Genomic DNA, 20,319 nt, shown 5'->3' on the forward strand with positions numbered 1-20,319 from the left:
CCCTCTGCCTGGTTACATTCTTGGTCACCTTGTGGGTTCAAATTCACATAATCTTTTAAAAAAGGATCATGGAAAGTGGATTTCCTGCCGGTTACCTGCGCCGTGTCTCAGCATGGAGGCGTCAATGGGTCACATGCCTTCCTACCCAACCAGAGGGTTCCATGGAGGTCAGTGGTCCTAGTGCTTGTTTTGGTGGGACCTTTGTACCAGGAATGTTTATCCAAGCTTCAGTCAGTGAGCCAGGCTCACATCACATCATCAATCATACAGGCAATCTGATGGCTCGTATTCAAGTCATATTTCATGCACTACACCAGCACTGTTCACAGCCTCACTGAAAAAGATATTAACAATAAATATTGTGCATAAAGTACTTTATTTTAGGTAGCTATTTCTAAATACTGATGCATTCCAAACAATGAAAAACAGTGAACAGATCTTACAACACAATATGTTGCATGCGACTTGTTTGTAGTTTTTCTAAAATGTTTTTCAATCTATGTAACATCACAAAGTGTTATAATTTATCAAGTATGTCCAATACAAATACGTCAAGCACAGTGTTATGCAACAATTGTTCATCAGTGGTTGTATTAAGTACTGTTACTTAATGCTGAATATAAAATGGAAATATTCTTCCTGCCACATTACTTTATAAAAGTTTCTTAAGTATTATTTTTACCACTATTAAAATACTTCAAACATCACTTCCACGTTTTAAATATTAAAGAAACTACAAGCAGGTTACAACCTACCAAAGAGATAGCCACCATTATGCGCAGCGTGTAATTCCCCAACTTTCCCCACAACCATTTTTAATTTAAAAAACAATCTTGGGTCTTCTGCTGAGAGAAGAAACTAACGTTTAAAGTGGTTCAAACATGATATCTTGTTTTTGAAATTTTCAAGATTAAGATATTTTCAAGGTATAAAAGGGGCAGGTCACTGCATGGAGAAACAGAAGTTATCCTGATTCAGAATATGCTCTTATTTTGTGCTTAGATATTTTTAAATAAAGTTCCTTTGTGAAAATTGCAATATGTTAGTAAAATTAACCTTTTAAAGTCTCCTGATGACAAGTCAGGAATCTAACTGTGTTACAATATTCCAGAATTAGTCAGAATGAACCATATTTTAAAACTAGATAAGGTTTTTTTTCCCTCTCAAGAGGGTGTAGGCCTCTGGCTGACCTGGGCAAAGCATAGCGGTTCCCTGTCCTTTCACTGCTGCCCATGTCTCTCTCTTTGCTGGGAGGAGCAGTTTTTAGAAGAATTGTGCACACTTGAAAATTGCTGCCAGATTTGAGGTAAAAATGTGACAGTTCTCGACATTTAAGACATTAAAGCTGATCAAACAACCTGTGCATGTGAAAGAGTAAAGAACATCTTTTTTCCACGACACATCCTACCTTGCAGCATGATGGGCAGTGCATCGTGTGAAAGGGTGTTGGAAGGAGATTGAACAGGACCATACGAGATGGGATGGAAAGAGGTAACTTGTAGGGCCAAGGGAAAAGAGCAGAGATTAGAATGCACCCGCAAAGAATCAGCATTTGCGTAAATAGCCATATGTAATCTTCCTGTGTGACTGATACTGTTACTGCCCAGTACTGATGGGTAAACACCTCACAAACTGACTTTCCTCCACGCACAGACACTTGTAGGAACTTGTGCTCTGGGACCTCAGTGTCAAACTAGCATCTACACATTTTTGAATGTAAATTTTGTTTGTTTTATTGGCAGCAGGAGTAGGCCACTCGGCCCCTCAAGACTGTCCCTCCATTTCATAAGATCATGGCTGATTTAACTGTAACCTCACCTCCACATCCCTGTCTACCTGCAGTAACTTTCCAACCCCTCACCTATCGAGAATCTGTCTACCTCTACTTTCAAAATATTCAAAGATTCTGCTTCCACCGTGGAAGAAAGTTCCAAAGACAACCTTCTGAGTCAAAAGACTTCACCTCATCTCTGCTTTAAGTAGGCCACCCTATGTTTATAAACAGTGACTCTGCCAGATATTAGTCTGGTCAACCCCTCTGAACTGCTTCCTCCACATTATTATATCCCTCCTGAAATGTTACTGCAATCTTATTTAATACCACTCTTTTACCACGCAAGTAAGTTGCACAAAGCTGATTGGATAAGGATTAAGTTTAAGATTCATTATGTCATATAACCTCAAGAGAATTCTACAATGCAACTTGCGAGTCTCAGTGGAGCTAAATAGTGACATAAACTGGAGATAAAGTAAAACAATGGGGAGAAAATGAAAAACAGGAAGGAACACATTAAAGGAGAAAACTAAAATCTGGGTGAAGAAGAGGGGAGGTGCAAATTGGGCAATTCCGTTAAATTCTGAGGGGCTCAGCTTTATAAATGAAGCCAACTTAAATCACTTTTTGGACTTCTCAAGTCAAACAGCTTGCATGAACCTGGTATTAAACTTAAACCCATCACATCCACTATGATCCATTTTTTCATTTTCACAAAAATACACCTCTTTCCCCTCACGTGCTGACCCTAAAGTGCTAGACAAATGAAATGTTTACAGAATATTGCTGCCTTATGATCCACAAGAGACATTTAACAACAAGTAAATGTACCTCTACTCCTTGTGTCCAGCTGATTGAAAACCTCTGCAGTTAAACTCCCAGCTGTGTCCCAGTGATGTGGTCAGGGCAGTTTGTGCATATACTGTATAACAAAAACACCCCTGTTGGCTTTGGGTGTGTGTTGAACAGGTTAAAAATCAGGATCTTGGCATACCCAGATAAGTCACCTCTCCAACTTTAAACTAAAATAGATTCCATTAAAAAGTTTAGTGTAACACTCTCACTTGTATAGAGTCTATTGGTGAATCTACAGGTGATTCTGACAAACCAGTTTTAACCCACAAGTGTCCCAGCACTGGATTTAACTTCACCCCATCAGCAACCCTATTCCTTCCTTCCCCCTAATGTTTATCCAGCTTCCTTTTAAATGCATCAAAGCCTCAGCTCTACGTGGTAACAAGTCCCACATTCTCATCATTAATCCTGAATTCCTTCAAGGATTTGACTGATGGGTTTTCAAATATCGAGGAAGCTGAGGGATACGGACTGAGTGAGGGAGATGATTAGGCTCGGCCTTGTTAATGGTGGAGAAGGTTTGAGAAACTGCTTCATTTTTTGCACCTTGTTCTTATCATATATTGGTGACTTAAAATTTTGTCACCTAGCTTTGAATTTTCCCACAAATGGAAACATAAGATATGTGATTAACTTTCATTTTACGCCAGCCTTTGACAATATTTCATATACTGATATGCCCAACTGACATCAAATGTACTAGGTAAATTTGGTAGGTTGGAGGGCTGTTATACACACATCCTGCATTAGCACAGTATTGCACTAATTAATGGAAAGGATAACAGCCTCAATATTCCTTTCTCAGTCAGACAAGCAGAGTTGTTGAAATTTTCCACATAGGGCTGGGTCCACCAGAAGATCACCTCCGGCTGCCTTGGCTCAGCATTGGTTACAAGATAACACCCAATGGAATTATGCAAAATTTTAATCCTTTGCCGAACTCTGTAACATCTGAGTTCAAGGGTGAAATCTTTTTACCAATTTTAGTGGAAAACTAATGTTTATAAACTGCCTTCTGCCCTCAACCGCATCTTTGAGGAGATTTATGAGGAGGCAGTTCAAATCCCAAGATCTCAATGGTGAGATGACCAGCAGGGAGGTTAGTTGTGTCAGAACCTTAAAGATCATTGCAAATCTTCTAATCACAACTTTGCAACAATTCGTCGTATTTTTATCCACTCCTACACAGATAATGACATCAATTTTCAAATAACTGTGCTTGCAGTAATCACTTGCTTGCTGGGGAACTATTTTAGAAGTCTTACACTCTACCACATTGTCTAAACCATTTAGTGCTACAACAATTAAGAGACTAATCTAATGAACTTTCCAAAGAGATGGCCACTGCAGCTGTGAGAAACACCAAGTTACAACTGGAAACCACACTTAGAGGTGGAAACATTTGAAGGTGAGCATAACGCACATGGATGGCAAACCGCAGGAAGGCCACAACGTCAGGGCAGAAGATGTCCATGCTCTGTAACCATAGACTCCCTCTTCGGACGTGCAGTTCTTCTCCAGAGAGCAGTTCTTGTTCACGTACCCCTGGATGCCCTCATCCCAGCTCAGCCTGGACCTTTGCAGCCTCCCAGCCATGACTCCAGCCGCAAGACCCGCTGCAGCCCCCGCCGCAGCCCCCGCCACTGCCACCCGTGTCCTGGAGCCATAGGACCGGTTCCAGTTGGAGTACTTGGGCCGCACTCGGGTAGCACGGAAGCGTCCGCGAGCCGAGCCACGAGCCGAGCCTCGTGCTCCTCCTCTCCCGCCCTTGCAGGTCACACTTTCGCAAAAGATGGCCACCAACAGAATCAGCGTCCAGCACGTGGCTGTGGTTTTATTCATCACGAAGCACCCAAGTGACCTGGACGGATAAAAATCAGTCAGTTGTACAAAGATCCAAGAAATGGTCTGAACATCACACAGGAGACTGGCAACAGGGCACAGTGTTTGGGAACAACCTTTGTAGGTGAAAGGGGAAACCTTCCCCAATGTACACCGAGGCTGGTCACTGATCCCAACGTGCACTTGGACTACGATGGTCTCATTGTTAATCCTCACCTCACAAATGGGACATGGTCGGCAACTGGCTTACGTTCATAAAGTGCAAATGTAATGTGGGCTTATGTTAATGTGTGGGTATATGTTCATGATGTGTAGGTGATAATGTGGGTGTATGTTCACAATGTGTGGGTATATGTCTATAATGTGGGTTTCTGTTAATGTGTGGATATCCCATCGCTGGTGAGAACATGGAGAATCTGCATTTACAACTGTGTAGATTTAATGCACCAAAGATATTCAATCTTTTCCAATTTTCCTGCTGGATTACTGTTTTATTGACTTGTATTTTTCTCCCCTGTGCCTGCTTCCTCACAAGCCCACATTATATTGGTGAAGGAATTGGTCCCTGAATGCTTGGTTGAGATGACATTACTGATATCAATTCAGCTGAGGAGAGGATCCCGACTGATACAGAGGCTCCAATACACAGGATCACAAGAGGCTGCAGAGGGTTGTAGACTCAGCCAGCTCCATCACGGCACAACCCTCCCCACCATCGAGGACGTCTTCAAGAGGCGGTGCCTCAAGGCAGCATCCATCACGAAGGACCCTCACCATCTGGGACATGCCCTCTTCTCATTACTACTATCGGGGAGGAGGTACAGGAGCCTGAAGACCCACACTCAACGATTCAGGAACAGCTTCTTCCCCTCCGCCATCAGATTTCTGAACGGTCCATGAACCCATGAACACTGCCTCGTTATTCCTTCTTTTGCTCCATTTGTTTTTGTAATTTAGAGATTTTTATGTCTCTGCTGCCACAACAAATTTCACGTCATACGTCAGTGATAATAAATCTGATTCCGAGTACATCCTTGAATTGCAAGCCTAGCTACAGCTCTGTTAACTAGGTAGTCCCAGCAACGTAACTGTGCCTGGGCAAGGAACGGGCCTTTATGGATAGTTTGCCATAGTGGACAGGATTAGATGCATCCTGAGGTGTTCCCTTCATCCCATCCCTCCCCTATCCTCTCTGTAACAAAAATAACTTGTTTTCTCCAATCCTCTGTTCTGACAAAGAGTTTTTGACCTGAAACATTAACTGTTTCCCTTCCCACAGACGCTGCCTGACCTGTTGAATGTTTCCACATTTTCCGTTTTTACTTCAGATTTCCATTTGCTGTTCAACGTCGCCACCTACAGTCCAGAACCGAGGCACACAGTACACAGACGCCCCTCGGAAGCCCAGCTCCAAGCTATGGTTAACTCGGCCACTGATACAAACTAGAGGACCGGCCTTACACTGAACAAAATCTGGAAAACCTGGACACCTCATCTCTCAGAGAAGGTCATCACTGATGCCAAAATTCATCACTTCCAATGTCCCAGCACAGCCTTTGCCCAACTAAGGAAAAGGGTATTTGAAGATCCCGATGCCAGACCTGGCACAATACTCTGGGCTACCAGACAGCATCGATCTTTGCCCTTCCACATGCTCTTGCGACCTGGACTACCCATAGCAGGCACCTCAAGGCACAGCTGAGATACCACCATCACTGGCTCCACAAAATCCTCCGACTTCATTGTCAGAATGTGAACCAATATCGGTGCCTTCTCCTGGGCCAACAAGGAGCCCCAGGTTACACTCAGTCATCTAGGTGGACAGGCCACGTCATTCATCTGTGTGACACCAGACTCCCAAAGCAGAAACAGTACCCTGAGCTTTGTCAGGGGCTGAGATTACCAGACAGACAGGATGTGCTCAAAGCCTCTGTATGGAAATGCAACATCCTCAGCAGCTCCTGATAATCTCTGGCTCATGACCACTCAAATAGAGAAGAAGCATTCGGGACAGTATTGAGAACCGAGTCCATGCGTCGAGAGCACACAAATCCCATGCAAGTGTTGTAAGGAGTGGACCACCTCGCAACTGCTGCATCCTCCGTCCCCATCAGGCAGCTCCTGCCCACATCTAGTCTACAGGTCCCACACCGGCCACATCAGGCACTGAGAACCCACAAACCCAGAGTGGTACCAAGTCGTTCTCAATCCCCAGGAACTGCCTAAGGAGAAGTCTATTTCAGTTATGGTCAACTGAACAAATGAAGGATGTATCCTTACGTTAGGATGAACCTTGTAATGATAGTTGTAAAGAAACTTCTGAAAAGTTAGGACTTAATTCACTACAGTAGATGTTAGGAGGAGGGATTATAAAATTCTTTGAACAAGGGAACAGCGAAAGAATCTTTCTAATATCAAGCAACATCAACATCTGAAGGCAAAGTCAGGAGAAATTTTTCACACAAAACTGTTCGATCATGGACTGACTTACCACGAGGACTGAGACAGAGACCATAAGACCGGCTCATTGACTGGATGAAGCTTCACTCTATCCAGAACAGTAACATTCATCTATAAATAATGGGAATGCTCTGAGGAATCACAGGAGAATGTGGAAGGCAGACAAATATGGGTCTGTTTTCTGAATTAGGAACAGGTCAATTGGGAAATCTTGTAAACATCTCTCAAACCTGTTTCGTGTCCAATTCCTAAAGAAGATGATTTTTCAAGTTGTTATTTTAAATAAGCAGCCTTTTTAAAAAAAAAGGATAGAGCTTCATCCAACACCTAAAATATACTCAAACCAACAACAATTACTCTTTGTTCCCACTCCTTTTTGTAGGCATATTCCGACAGGTTGTAAATCAAACAAAAGTATTGGCCACTGTAAACCGCCCCCAGTGGAGGTGAGCAGCAGAATCTGAGAGGAGCTGATGAGAATGTGGGGAGAATATAATGGGATTAGTGTAGGATTGGTGTAAATGGCTGGTTGATGGTCAGTACGGCCTCGATGGGCTGAAGGGCCTGTTTCCATGCTGTGTGATTCTATGAAAATGAGAAAGTACCACGAACTGTTGAAAGATCAGTCCCTGACAATATTATGGACACTTTTCAGGTGCAGAGGACCTGAAGTCCGAATATGTTGTGGTTTCCTTTTACCTCATTTTACACAAACACCTTTTTACAAAGTCCTTAGCCTTCCCATTTTACTTTCTTTTTCCAGCAGTTCTGTTCTTGCTGGTACTTCTGGGAGCTCAGCTCTGAACCGCAGAAACCACAATTGTGGAGAACTGACTGGTCTGAGCCATCCCAGGCCTCAAGGTTGCAAAAATACTTACCAGGATGTTAGCGGGACTGAGGGGTTTGAGTTATGAGGAGAGGCTGGGACTGTTTTCCCTGGAGTGAGGGAGGCTGAGGGGTGACCTTATGAAAATCATGAGGGGCATCGATAAGGTGAATGGTCGCAGTCTTCTCCCCAGGGTGGGGGGAGTCCAAAATAGGGGGCACAGGTTTAAAGTGAGAGGAGAAAGATTTAAAATGGACCCGAGGGGCAACTTTTTCCCCACACAGAGGGTGCTGGGTATGTGGAACAAGCTGACACTTTAAAGACATTCGGACAGGTCCATGGGCAGGAAAGGTTCAGAGGGATACGGGTCAAACATGGGCAAATGAGACTAGCACAGTTGGGCAACTTAGTCCGCATGGACCAGTTGGGCTGAAGGGCCTGTTTCTGTGCTGTATAACTCTATGACTATCTAACATTGAGAGATCTGTAAAAGTAACGTCAGTACAGGAATCAGAGGTAGATGCAATATATCAGAGATCTCTCTCTACACTGTTGTACAGATCTGCATCATCAGTGCCAGAAGTTGTGCACCGGGATGCTGCCTGGACTGGAAGGCATAGAGTCAGACAGTAACACAGCACAGAAACAGGCCCTTCGGCCCAACTGGTCCATGCCAGCCACAGCACTCTCCCTGCTAGTCCCAGTTGCCCACACTCAGACCCTCACCCTCCAAGCCCCTCCCCTCCATGTACCTGTCCAGACACCTCTTAAATGTTGCAATTGTACCCACCTCGACCACTTCCTCCTGCAGCTCATTCCAGGTACTCACCACCCTCTGTGTAAAGAAGTTACCTCTCAGGTCTTTTAAATCTCTCCCCTTTTATCTTGTATCTGTGCCCTCTAGTTATGGACTCCCCAACCCTGGGGAAAAGACTATGACCATCCACCTTATCCACACCCCTCAGGGTTTTACAGACTATGAGGTCACCCCTCATTCTCCTACGCTCCAAGGAATACAGATCCAGCATGGCCGACCTCTCCCTATAACTCAGGCCCTCTAACCCAGGCATCATCCTGGTAAATCCCTTCTGCACGCTCTCCATCTTGACAATGTCTTTCCTATAACAGGGTGACCAAAACTGTACACAATACTCCAAGTGCAGCCTCACCAACAACTTATATAACTGCAATGTAATGTCCCTACTCCTCAACTCAATGCCCTGACTGAAGGCCAGCATGCTAAATGCCTTCTTCACCACCCTGCCTACTTGTGTGGCCGCTCTCAATGAACTGTGCACTTGTACTCCCAGGTCCCTCTGTTCCACAATACTCGTCAGTGCCCTGCCATTCACTGTACAAGTCCTAGCCTGGTTTAACTGTCCAAAGTGCATCACCTCATACTTATCCAAGTAGAAATCCATTTGACTTTTGACATCCATTTGCCATTCCTCAGCCCATCTCCCTAACTGATCAAGATGTCTTTGCAACTCATTGTAACCTGCTTCACTGTCAACAGGAATTTAGTATCATCAGCAGACTTGCTAATCATGCCATGTACATTCATACCCAGATCATTTACATACATGATAAATAAGAGGTCCCAACACGGAGCCCTGGGACACCCCACTAGTCACAGGCCTCCAGTCGGAGAATCGACCTTCAACCATCACCCTCTGCTTCCTATCATCGAGCCAATTCCAAATCCACCTCACTAGCTCCCCCTGAATCCCATGCGACCTAACCTTCTAGATCAGCCTGTCATGCAGGACCTTGTCAAAGGCCTTACTAAAGTCCATACAGACGACATCCACTGTCCTACCTTCATCTATCCCTAGTTACCTCTTTGAAAAACTCCAAAGGGTTCGTCAGACATGACCTCCCACACACAAAACGATGCTGACTATTCCTGATCAGGCCTCGACTATCCAAGTGATGGTAGATCTTGTCCCTCAGAATTCCTTCCAGTAAGTTTCCTACAGCTGAAGTCAGGCTCACTGGCCTGTAGTTCCCTGGCCCATCCTTGCTACCCTTCATGAACAATGGAACATTAGCCACTCTCCAGTCTTTTGGAACTTCACCAGTGGCTAACAACGAAGCAGGTATCCCTACAAGGGCCTCCGTGATTTCTTCCCTGGCCTCCCATAACGTCCAAGGGTGCACTTGGTCAGGTCCTGGGGATTTGTCCACTTTAATGCACTTCAAGACTGCAAATCCCTCCTTCCTCATTGTATGCACATGATCCAAGATCTCTCTACTTAATACCCTCATTTCTTTGGCATCCATGATATTCTCCTTAGTGAAAACCGAGGAGAAATAGACGTTAAAAATCTCGACCACCTCCTGCGGCTCCACACATAGGTGGCCCTGATGGTCTTTAAGAGGACCTGGTCTCTCCCTACTCACCCTTTTACTGTTAATACAACTTAAGATATAAGATAAGATTTCTTTATCAGTCATATGTACATCGAAACACACAGTGAAATGTATCTTTTGCGTAGAGTGTTCTGGGGGCAGCCCGCAAGTGTCGCCACGCTTCTGGCGCCAACATAGCATGCCCACAACTTCCTAACCTGTATGTCTTTGGAATGTGGGAGGAAACCGGAGCACCCGGAGGAAACCCACGCAGACACGGGGAGAACGTACAAACTCCTTACAGACAGCAGCTGGAATTGAACCTGGGTCACTGGCGCTGTGATAGCATTATGCTAACCGCTACACTACTGTGCCTACCCTTAATAACCTCGAGATTATCTTTAACCCTGCCTGCCAAATCTATCTCATACCCTCTTTTTGCCCTCCCTGATTTCCCTCTTGAGCCTAGTCTTAAACTTGTTATATTCATCGAGGGTTTCATTTGTACCCAGCTGCCTAAACACGAAGTACACTTCCTTCTTTTTCCTGACCAGAGCCTCGATATCTCTCATCAGCCAGGGTTCCCCGAACTTGGTCTGTCTACCCTTCACCCTATCAGGATCATGCTTCCCCTGGACCTTTGATGTGACCCTTTTAAAAGCCTCCCACTTGCCAACTGTTCCTTTGCCTTTAAATAGAGTTGACCCCAGCTAGATCCTGCCTAATGCCCTCAGAGTTGGCCCTGCTCCAGTTCAGGACTTTAATCTGTGGATCTGTTCTATCCCTTTCCAATAACTATTTTAAAACTAATAGAATTGTGGTCACTGGACCCAGAGTGCTCCCCAACTGCCACTTCAGTTACTAGGCCCACCTCGTTCTCCAAGAGGAGGTCAGTTTCCTTCGGGTGCTCTGGTTTCCTCCCACATTCCAAAGACATACGGGTTAGGAAGCTGTGGGCATGCTACGTTGACACCAGAAGCGTGGCGACACCATTTCACAGTGTGTTTCAATGTACATGTGACTAATAAAAGGTATCTTATCTTAATGCTCTTTGCACGGTAGGTTCCTCTATATATTGTCTGAGGAAAATGTCTCGAACACACCACACAAATTCCGCCCCATCCAGGCCCTTTGTACTCTGGGTGGCCCAGTCGATACCGGGAAAGTTGAAATCTCCCACAAGCACTACCCTACTATTCTCACAACTACGAGCAATTTCTCAACACATCTGCTCCTCAAGTTCCCACTGACTATTGAGGGGTCTATAATATCGCCCTACCAAGGTGAATGCCCCCTTCTCGTTTCTAAGTCCTACCCAAGTAGCCTTGTTCCCTCAAAAGTCTCCTCTCTAGGCACTGCTGTCATGCCCTCCCTTATCAAAAAGGCAACACCCCCTCCACTCTTACCTGTTCCTAAAGCAGCGGTGTCCCAGAACATTGAGCTGCCAGTCCTGCCCTTCTCTCAGCCACGTTTCTGTTATGTCCCTTGAGGCAATCCACGCCCTCAGTTCATCTGTCTCACCTGTTAAGCTGCATGCATTGAACTAGATGCAGTTTCCAGCAGTGGTCCTCTCTGCCCTTTCACTGTGAACACGGCCATCCTGATAGCTGGGCTCACACACTATGGTTGTTGCATGTACCCGTCTTCTCACTGACTCTTCTCTTGAGTCCAAGCATTCCACCCACCCACCCCCCCCCACACACACAATCCAGGGCAGGTGCTATAAGGAGAGGTTGGACAAACTTCGGTTGTTTTCTCTGGAGCAGCAGAGGCTGAGGGGAGACCTGATAGAAATTTATAAAATTATGAGAGGCACAGACAGGGTGGACATCCGATATCTCTTCCCCGGGCCAAAATGTCTAATACTTGAGGGCGTGTATTTAAGGTGAGAGGGGGAAAGTTCAAAGATGACTTGCGGGGAAGGTGTTTTTTTTTAGAAACAGAGTGGTGGGTGCCTGGAATGCACTGCCGGGGTGGTGGTGAAGGCAGATACAACAGAGGCGTTTAAGAGGCTCTTGGATAGGCACATGGATGTGCTGAGGATGGAGGGATAAGGACCATATGTAGACAGAGGGGATTAGATGCAATTAGCTTAATTACTTCGGCACAACATGATGGGCTGAAGGGCCTGTTCCTGTGCTGTACTGCTGCGTTCTAAACCTGACATCTCAGCTGAGTTAGAAAAGATTGGCATTACGATCAGTTTTCCTTTAATGCCTGCCCTGTGGGATGATTGGCAATGGAGGCATCATCTGCACAGTGTTCTGATTGACAGGTCTTCTCCTACCTGCTCCCCCTCAACGTGACATCCCTGACATCCTCTGAACTTGTTTTGCAGAATATCTGGGTGCTCTGTGACTCAGTGAATGGTGCAATGTGCGGTGAGCTTCTGCCCTCCCCAATGCCAACGGCAGTCTCACCATGATCGTCAGAGCAAACTACAGAAACCAGGAAGAATTTGTGTTAGGAGGGTGGCAGCAAGAAAGCTGTGGTCAGAGCTAGTGTCCCACTACTAGCCTCCTGCTGTGTAGACCAGCATTTTCTATTAACAAAAGAGAAAAAGACAGAAGTCCGAAACCAGAGGAAAACCTCCACCTTCAATCAGTCTCGTGCCTGAATATCTTCCAGCCCAGGAATTGCAAAGGAAACTCTTTAGAGCTGCGTGTGAGCTCAGGAGACCCACTGCACCAAGCTGCAGCTCCTTAGAAGAGCAGTTTACAAAATGTTTAAATATAAAATTGAAAGCAACTGACATTTAAAAGAAAGTTTTGAATCTGCAGCTTCTGAGGCATCATCACCTTTTTATAAGCAGGCCTGGAATGCAGATACAAGGGTAGGCACTGCCAATGGATCTGCTCTCTGTTGCCAACAGTACTGACCTCAATATTTCACCATCGCTTACTTTCCATGATCCTCAGCTGTTGGTCCATGAGCTGCTGTAAATCAGGAGGAGCTCACTGAGAGTCCAACCCCAGCCCCAACCCTTCTCCACCTTGGGCCACCTTGTACCCTGTGATGTTGCTGCCTCAGCTGAAACAGGGAGTCAACAGCTTCAGAGAAATAAAAGCCATGAAAGTCTCTTAAACCATAATCAATTTTAACAGAAAATGGAAGACTTACCATGAGATTCACACCATCAACTGTAATTAGGACATGCCTGTGAGTGACTGGATTATCGAATGGGCCACCAGATGCTTGAATCAGCTGTTTTGATTGGTTAGTACTGTTCAATGTGCTCTGCTGTTTCATTGGTGAATAAATGGGTTGTCACGGCAACCATTTTTCTGCACCAGATGATTCTCTCTAATAAAGCTTTGAAAATGCCAATTACAATCCCATCAGGTCAACCCAATTGTACAAACCCTCATAAAACAAGTAAAATCCCTGCACCAGACGGAACAATGAAAGTATCAATGGTGACATTGGTCAAACTGGTCCCCTCCTGCACGTACCGTGTGATACTGGAATCCGATTCCGCAGATTATAAAAAGGTTAAGTAATATTTTTATAATTTATCGGAGCTGTGAGCGGGTCCACTCCACTGGGACCGCCAGCTGAAGAGAACACTCAGAACAACATTACAGAACCATCAAGACTATGAAGCTCAGTTACCTCCGGTATCTCCACTGCCTGCTCCGGTATATCCAGCCCGCTCCAGCGCCCCTCCTCGCCTCTGTCACTATTCCCTGCTCAGTTCACATTTACCATGGAAACTGCCTCTCAGACCGCGCTGGTTCCACGCCCATTCGCGGGGGTCCCTCAGCACACCCCCACCCTGAACACACTCTGCTCCCCCTCCCGCGGGAGTCACACCTTTCCCTTTACCATGGTGACTGGCAGCCTCCACCCCACGTCTCCCCTAACACACCCTTCTCACCCCCCACCGTCCCTTCTCACCCCCCACTGCCTCTCCCTCTCACTCCCCCGACCCGCTGAGTGTTCCCAGCATTTTCTGCTTTCATTTATCACGTCCAGCGCCCGCGGTATTTGGTGGGACCCAGGGACATGTATCGGTGCAGAAACTTTGGGAGCTCCTCACAGCTTCACCGCTTTGCTGACGGCGCTGAATTTGACTCTTGGGCTGTTGCGAAGTTTGGTCCCATTGGGAGCTGGGACCCTCCCGGGGGTGAAGGAACTGGGATCCCCTGGGGGGGGGGGGGGGGGGGAGGTGGGGATGGGGGAGGAGCTGGGACCCCAGGGGGTAGGGGGGAGTGGGACCCGTCCTGTTGGAGACACCAGAGAGACTGCAGGTTCCGGAAATCTGGAGCAGCTGAGCGGGTCGGCAGCGTCTGTGGGGGGAAATGGACGGTCGTTGGAAGTGTCCCGGTTCAGTCTTTGGAGACCTGTCCTCCGCGGAGTGAACCCAAGGGTTCGGGGACTTCACCAGTGGGGTCGTTTCTAACGCGGGTCCCCGCTCTCCGGCTGGAAGTGCAACCGGCAGCCGCCAAAACCGGCATCAAGGTCCCTGCATGTTCCGGAAGCTCCGGCGCCGAGCGTCAGGGGTGAGACTCCAGACCCCGATCTCCCCACAGGACCTTGTACCAGTGCCCCCCGTGGCTCCTGACCCCGCTCCCCCAACCTCCGGGACCCCCCCCCCCATCCGCTCTACTCCTCGGGGTTCTAGAGCCCACTAACACCCCCACCCCCCCACCACCAGCCCCCACCCCCACAAGGGGCTCCTGATCGGGGTCTCTCCACCCCCGCTGGGCTCCGCTCTCCCCAGGAGTCCAGACCCCGCTCTCCCCAACCCCCCACCCCCCACCAGGGCTCCGGACCCCGGACCCCGCTCCAGCCCAGCCTCCCTCCTGCCTTCACCCCCGGGGGTCTGTGCATTGCCTCCAGTAACGGAGGCTGATCATTGGAAAGGATCCGGGTTCGGTCGCTGAGAGAAGGCGGCGCGGTGACCCGACACCCCTCCCCTGGTGAACCGCTGTCGTTCCCCGTGACTCACCCCGGCCTCCGCTGCCCGGTTCCCGGTTCGGCTCCGCGCACCGAGCCGCCGCCTGCAATGTTCACGGCCGCGACCTGAAGCTGCCGAGGGAGGGGGTGGGAGGTGGGACGGGGCTGGTGCCCTGGGGAAAGGTCCCACACACGGCGGGTACTGAACAGGATGGTCTGCACACACGGGATTGCTGTAATACTTCTCTCCCCTCTCCAATTACCAGTCCTGATGCAGGGTTTCACCCTGAAATTCCTCTCCCCCCACAGATGCTGCTCGACCCGCTGAGTTCCTCCAGCAGATTATGTGTTGCTCCAGATTCCAGCATCAACCATCTCTTGTATCTAAGCGGCATCTCCCGCCTCTTGTACTCCACCTGCCTGCAACAACGGCCAACGTTTCACTTCCCTTTCTCGTGGTTGCTTTAACACCAACATTTACTGATGTTGCTTCACACACAGTAAGTAAGAGAAGCCATAGCGGTACAGAAGCGGTGCTGGGTGTTCGTGTTGTCAGGGGAAAGCTAAGGTTTCTAGGGAAGAAGTCAGGGAGAGGTTGAAGCCACGTTGCAGGATCAGTTCCAGGTCTTTCACCACAGCGGCGACAGAACCACAAGCCATCCGTACACCAGGAACTGACAACAAGGGACAGCTTTGCCCCACGGTCACAACAACTTTCAGGACAAGTCCAGTTCAGCTAATTACTGCCCATCAGTCCACTTGCAATCATCATCAACACTGCACCTGCCCACCGATGCCCAGTTTGGGTTTCGCTAGGACCACAGCGCCAGACCTTATCACAGCCTTGGACCAAACATGGACCAAAGAGCAGAAAGCCAGGGGTGAGATCCTTACTGCCCCTGGCTTTATTTGATCCAGTGATCTATCAAGGAACCTCGGTAAAACTTGGTAAAACAATGGGCATCAGATGGAAGATGGAGTTATACATTGCACAGGATGGTGAGGTTGAAGGTCAATCCTCCTTAGCCATTAGTGTCCTAGGCCCAACCACCTTCATCAATGACCTGCTTTCCATTGTAAGGTCAGAAGTTGCATTGCTCATTGGTGATCACACAATGTTCAATCCTATTCACAACATCTCAGAAAGCTGAAGCAGCCCTTGCCTGCATGCAGCAGTACTTAGATAACACTCAGGCATGAGGTGACAAGTGACACATTCTGACTCCTGAACACAGTATCCTGACCGATGAAAGCCAGTGTGCCAAACACCTTCTTCACCACCCTGTCTACCTGTGTCACCACTTTCAAGGAACTATGTACCTGCACAAAAAACAAAATGCTGGATGAACTCAGTGGGTCAGGCAGCATCTGTGGAGGGAAATGCACAGTTGACTTTTTGGGTCAAGACACTTCATCTGTCCCTGCACCCCAGGTCTCTCTGTTCTACAACACTCTCCAGGGCTCTGCCACTTACTGTGTAAGTTCTGCCCTGTTTTGTCCAACCAAAGTGCAACACCTCACATTTATCTGAATTAAACTCCATCTGCCATGCAATGGTGCCCAGATCCCATAAAATTAATGTTAAGAAGTCTTCCAAAATAAAGTTTAGTAAAGTCAAGATTGTACAGTCAGAAGCAGAAGAATTCACAACAGGGAACAGGGACATGGCAGATCAATTTTGGTTCAGTCTTCACAGAAGAGGATACAGTAGTCTTCTAAAAATGTTAGAGAACTGAGAATCTGATGAAGATGAAGAACAGAAGGAAAAAGGTAAGAATTAAGTGCTGGAGAAAATTATTGGCACATGAAAATAGGTACATCCCAGAGCCTGTTAATTTGCATCCCAGGGTACTGAAGGAAGTAACTAAGGCTATAGTGCATGTGTTGCAATGCTAAAGGTCTCGGAACAGTTCCTGAAGACTGAGGGTGGCAAATGTAACCCACTATTTAAAAATAGGCGAGGGAAAACAAGAAACTACAGACAGAGCCAAACATCTGTAGTACTAGAGGCTGTTATAAAGGATGTGATAACAGGACACTTTGAAAATATCAACATGATTAGACCATCTCAATATAGATTTCTGAGCAGGAAATAATGTTTGACAAACCCACTGGAGTTTTTGAGAAGATAATTTATAGAATAGATAAAGAAAATCCAGTAGTTGTGGTGTACTTGGATTTTCAAAAAGCCTTTGATAATGTCCTATATCAAAGGTTAGTGTGTAAAATTAAAAGTCACGGTATTGGGGCTAATGTTTTGATATGGATTTAAAATTGGCTGATGGATGGGAAATAGGGAATATTAATAAATGGGTCTTTTTGGGGTGACAGACAGCAGCTCGTGGGGGACTGCAGGGGTCGGTGCTCGTGCTTCAGGTATCCGTGGTATATATCAATAACGTGGATGAAGGAACCCAATGTGATATTTTGATGTTTATCAATAACAACAAACTGGTTACAGAGAATTAATGAAAATTCACTTGGAATTAATAAAAAATAGAAAATGGAAGAACTCCTAATTATTTTAGTCCACAGTAGAAAACATTAAAAAGATCCCAATGATAATAGATAATCAAGGGAGCACTGGGATTACTGGAGAAAATGTACTAGACAAACAACTGGGAGGAAAGGCTAACAAGTCCCCTGGACCTGATGGCCTGTATCCTAGGGTGTGAAAGGAAGTGGATGCATTGGTTATTGTTTACGAATTGCCCTGGGTTCTGGAGAGGTGTCAGAGAATTCGAAAACTGTAAATGTAACACCACTGATCAAGAAAAGGGGGGTAGAGGAAGCAGGAGTCTCTCAGTCAGTTACAACACGTCATTGTGAAAATGCTGGACTCCATTATTAAGGGGATAATAGCAGAACATTTAGAAAACCATTGGACCATCGAACAGAGTGAACATGGTTTGTGAAAGGGAAGTTGTGTTTGACAAATTTGTTGGTGTTCTTTGAGGATGTAACGAGGGGAACCAGTAGAGGTCATGTATTTGGATTTCCAAAAAGTGCCACATAAAAGGTTAGAGAACATAGAGCATAGAACAATCAACATAGAACAGTACAGCACAGGAACAGGCCCTTTAGCCCACAATGTCTGCACTGAACATGATGCCAAATTAAACTAATCTCTTCTGCCTGTCCATGATCCATATCCTCCACTCTCCGCACATTCATGTGTCTGTCTAGAAGCCTCTTAAACACCACTATTGTGTCTGCTTCCACCCCCACCCCTGGCAGCACATTCCAGGCATCCAGGCACAAACTTGCCCTGCACATCTTCTTCAAACTTTCCTTCTTTCACCTTAAATGCATGTCCTCCAGTACTTGACATTTCTACCCTGGGGAAAAGATTCTGGCTGTCTACTCTGTCTACACCTCTCATAATTTTATAAACTTCTATCAGGTCTCCCCTCAACCTCCAGTGCTCCAGAGAAAACAACCCAAGTTTGTCCAACCTCTCCTTATAGCTCATACCCTTTAAACCAGGCAGCATCCTGGTAAACCTCTTCTATCCCTTTTCCAAAGCCTCCACAACCTTCCTGTAATGGGATGACCTGATTTCCATACAAAATTGCATGGGGTTGGGGTGTAATATTGGCACAGATACAGGATTCATTAACTAAGAGAAAAGAGAGTCAAGACAAAAGCGTTATTTCTGAATAGGCAATCAGTGAGGTGCCACAGGGATCAGTACTGGAGCCTCAACAATCTATATTATTGATTTAGATGAAGGGAACCCAGTGTACTACAGCCAGATTATCTGTAATACAAGGATAGGTGAGAGCACAGAGAACCTGCAAAGGGATAAAGATAGGTTAAACAAGTGAGCAAGAATTTGATGAATAGATTATAATGCAGGAAAGTGTGAAGGAAGAATGAAGAAGCAAATTATTGTTTAATACTGAGGGAGGCGATAAGTTGTGGTGCAAAGGGTGCCTGACAAATAGTGCTGGCATGCTTGGATAGAAAGTAATTGGAAAAGCCATTAAGCTCTGTTGGATGAGATATGGATTACAGAAGTTGGGAAGTTTAGATGCAACTTCACAGGGTGTTGGAGACCTGCAGTGCTGTGTACAGTTGGTCGCCATCTTTATAGAAGGACATACTTGCACTGGAGGCAGTGCAGAGAAGAGCCACTGGATTGTTCCTGGGTTGACATTGGAGGAAAGGTTGAGCAGGTTGGGTCGATACTCAGTGGAGTTCAGATGAATGAGAGGTGAGCTTTTGAAATGACCAGTGACAAGTCATGCCTGTGACTAGTGGTGTTCCACAGGGATCGGTGCTGGGGCCCTTGCTGTTTGTAATATATGTGAATGGTTTGGATGTGGATGTAGGTGGTGTGGTCAGTGAGTTCACAGATGACAAAAAGATTGGTGGAGTTGTTGACAGTGTGGAGGGTGGTCTTAGGCTACAGGGTGATCGTGATGCGGTGAAATGGGCTGAAAATGGCAGATGGAGTTTAATCCTGATGAATGTGAGGTGATGCACCTTGGGAGGACTAATGAAGCTAGGACACCATGAAAGCTTGGGTCCTAGGGAGTAGTGAGAAACAGAGGGACTTCAGTGTACAAGTCCAAAGATCCTTGAAGGTGTCAGTACAGGTAGATAATGTGGTTAAGATATATGGGATACAGGCCTCTATTAGTCGAAGAATTGAATACAAGAGCAGAGAAGTTATGTCTCAACTTGATAAAACATTGGTCAGACTTCAGCCGGAGTACTGCGTACAGTCCTGGTCTCCACACTGGGAAGGGTGTGATCACTGGACAGGGACCGGATGTTGCCTGGGATGGAGCAGTTCAGTTATGGGGAGAGACCTGAGGGGCTGGGTCTGTTCTCCCTGGAGTGGAGGAGGCTGAGGGGGGACAGGTTTAAAGTATATAAAATTATGAGGGGAGACTGCAGGAAATGTTTCCCCATATCAGAGGTAGAGAAAACCAGAGGACATAGGGTGAGGGGGAAGAGGTTCAGGGGGATCTGAGGGGGACCTTCCTCACCCGGAGGGTGGTGAGTACCTGGAACACACTGCCTGAGTGGTGGAAGCAGAGTCACTGGCAGCGTTTAAGTGTCTAGATGAGCATTTAAATTGCCTCGGCATAGAACGATTTGGCCCGAGTGCTGGGAGGTGTGATTGATCCGGATGGGTCAGTGTGGACGTGGTGGGCCGAACGGCCTGCTCCGTGCAAAGGCTGGAATGTGGAGCGGGGGGTGTGCGGAGCAGGAGCCCACCGCCAGCGGTGGAAACGCCGGGCGTCAGATGCGATGCGATGCGGCCGGCTCGCTGCAGAGGCGGTGCCCGGGACCTGTCAAT

At 46.7% G+C, this 20,319-nt stretch overlaps 1 protein-coding gene across 1 annotated transcript; it reads right to left on the minus strand.

Moving 5' to 3' along the window:
* Positions 1-271: 271 nt before the first annotated feature.
* On the minus strand, positions 272-15,152 carry sprn (shadow of prion protein). The gene is made up of 2 exons (XM_052041584.1): positions 15,061-15,152; positions 272-4,490 (listed from the first exon to the last, which is right to left on the minus strand). The coding sequence occupies exon 2, from the start codon at positions 4,469-4,471 to the stop codon at positions 4,016-4,018; it is 456 nt and encodes a 151-aa protein (XP_051897544.1). The 5' UTR covers positions 4,472-4,490; positions 15,061-15,152; the 3' UTR covers positions 272-4,015.
* Positions 15,153-20,319: the final 5,167 nt, after the last annotated feature.

The sequence above is a fragment of the Pristis pectinata genome, chromosome 30, assembly GCF_009764475.1.
Source record: "Pristis pectinata isolate sPriPec2 chromosome 30, sPriPec2.1.pri, whole genome shotgun sequence".
Taxonomy (NCBI): Eukaryota; Metazoa; Chordata; class Chondrichthyes; order Rhinopristiformes; family Pristidae; genus Pristis; species Pristis pectinata.

Coding starts and splice junctions, on each gene's coding strand:
- sprn (XM_052041584.1), bottom strand. CDS start 4,471: ATGAATAAAACCACAGCCACGTGCTGGACGCTGATTCTGTTGGTGGCC.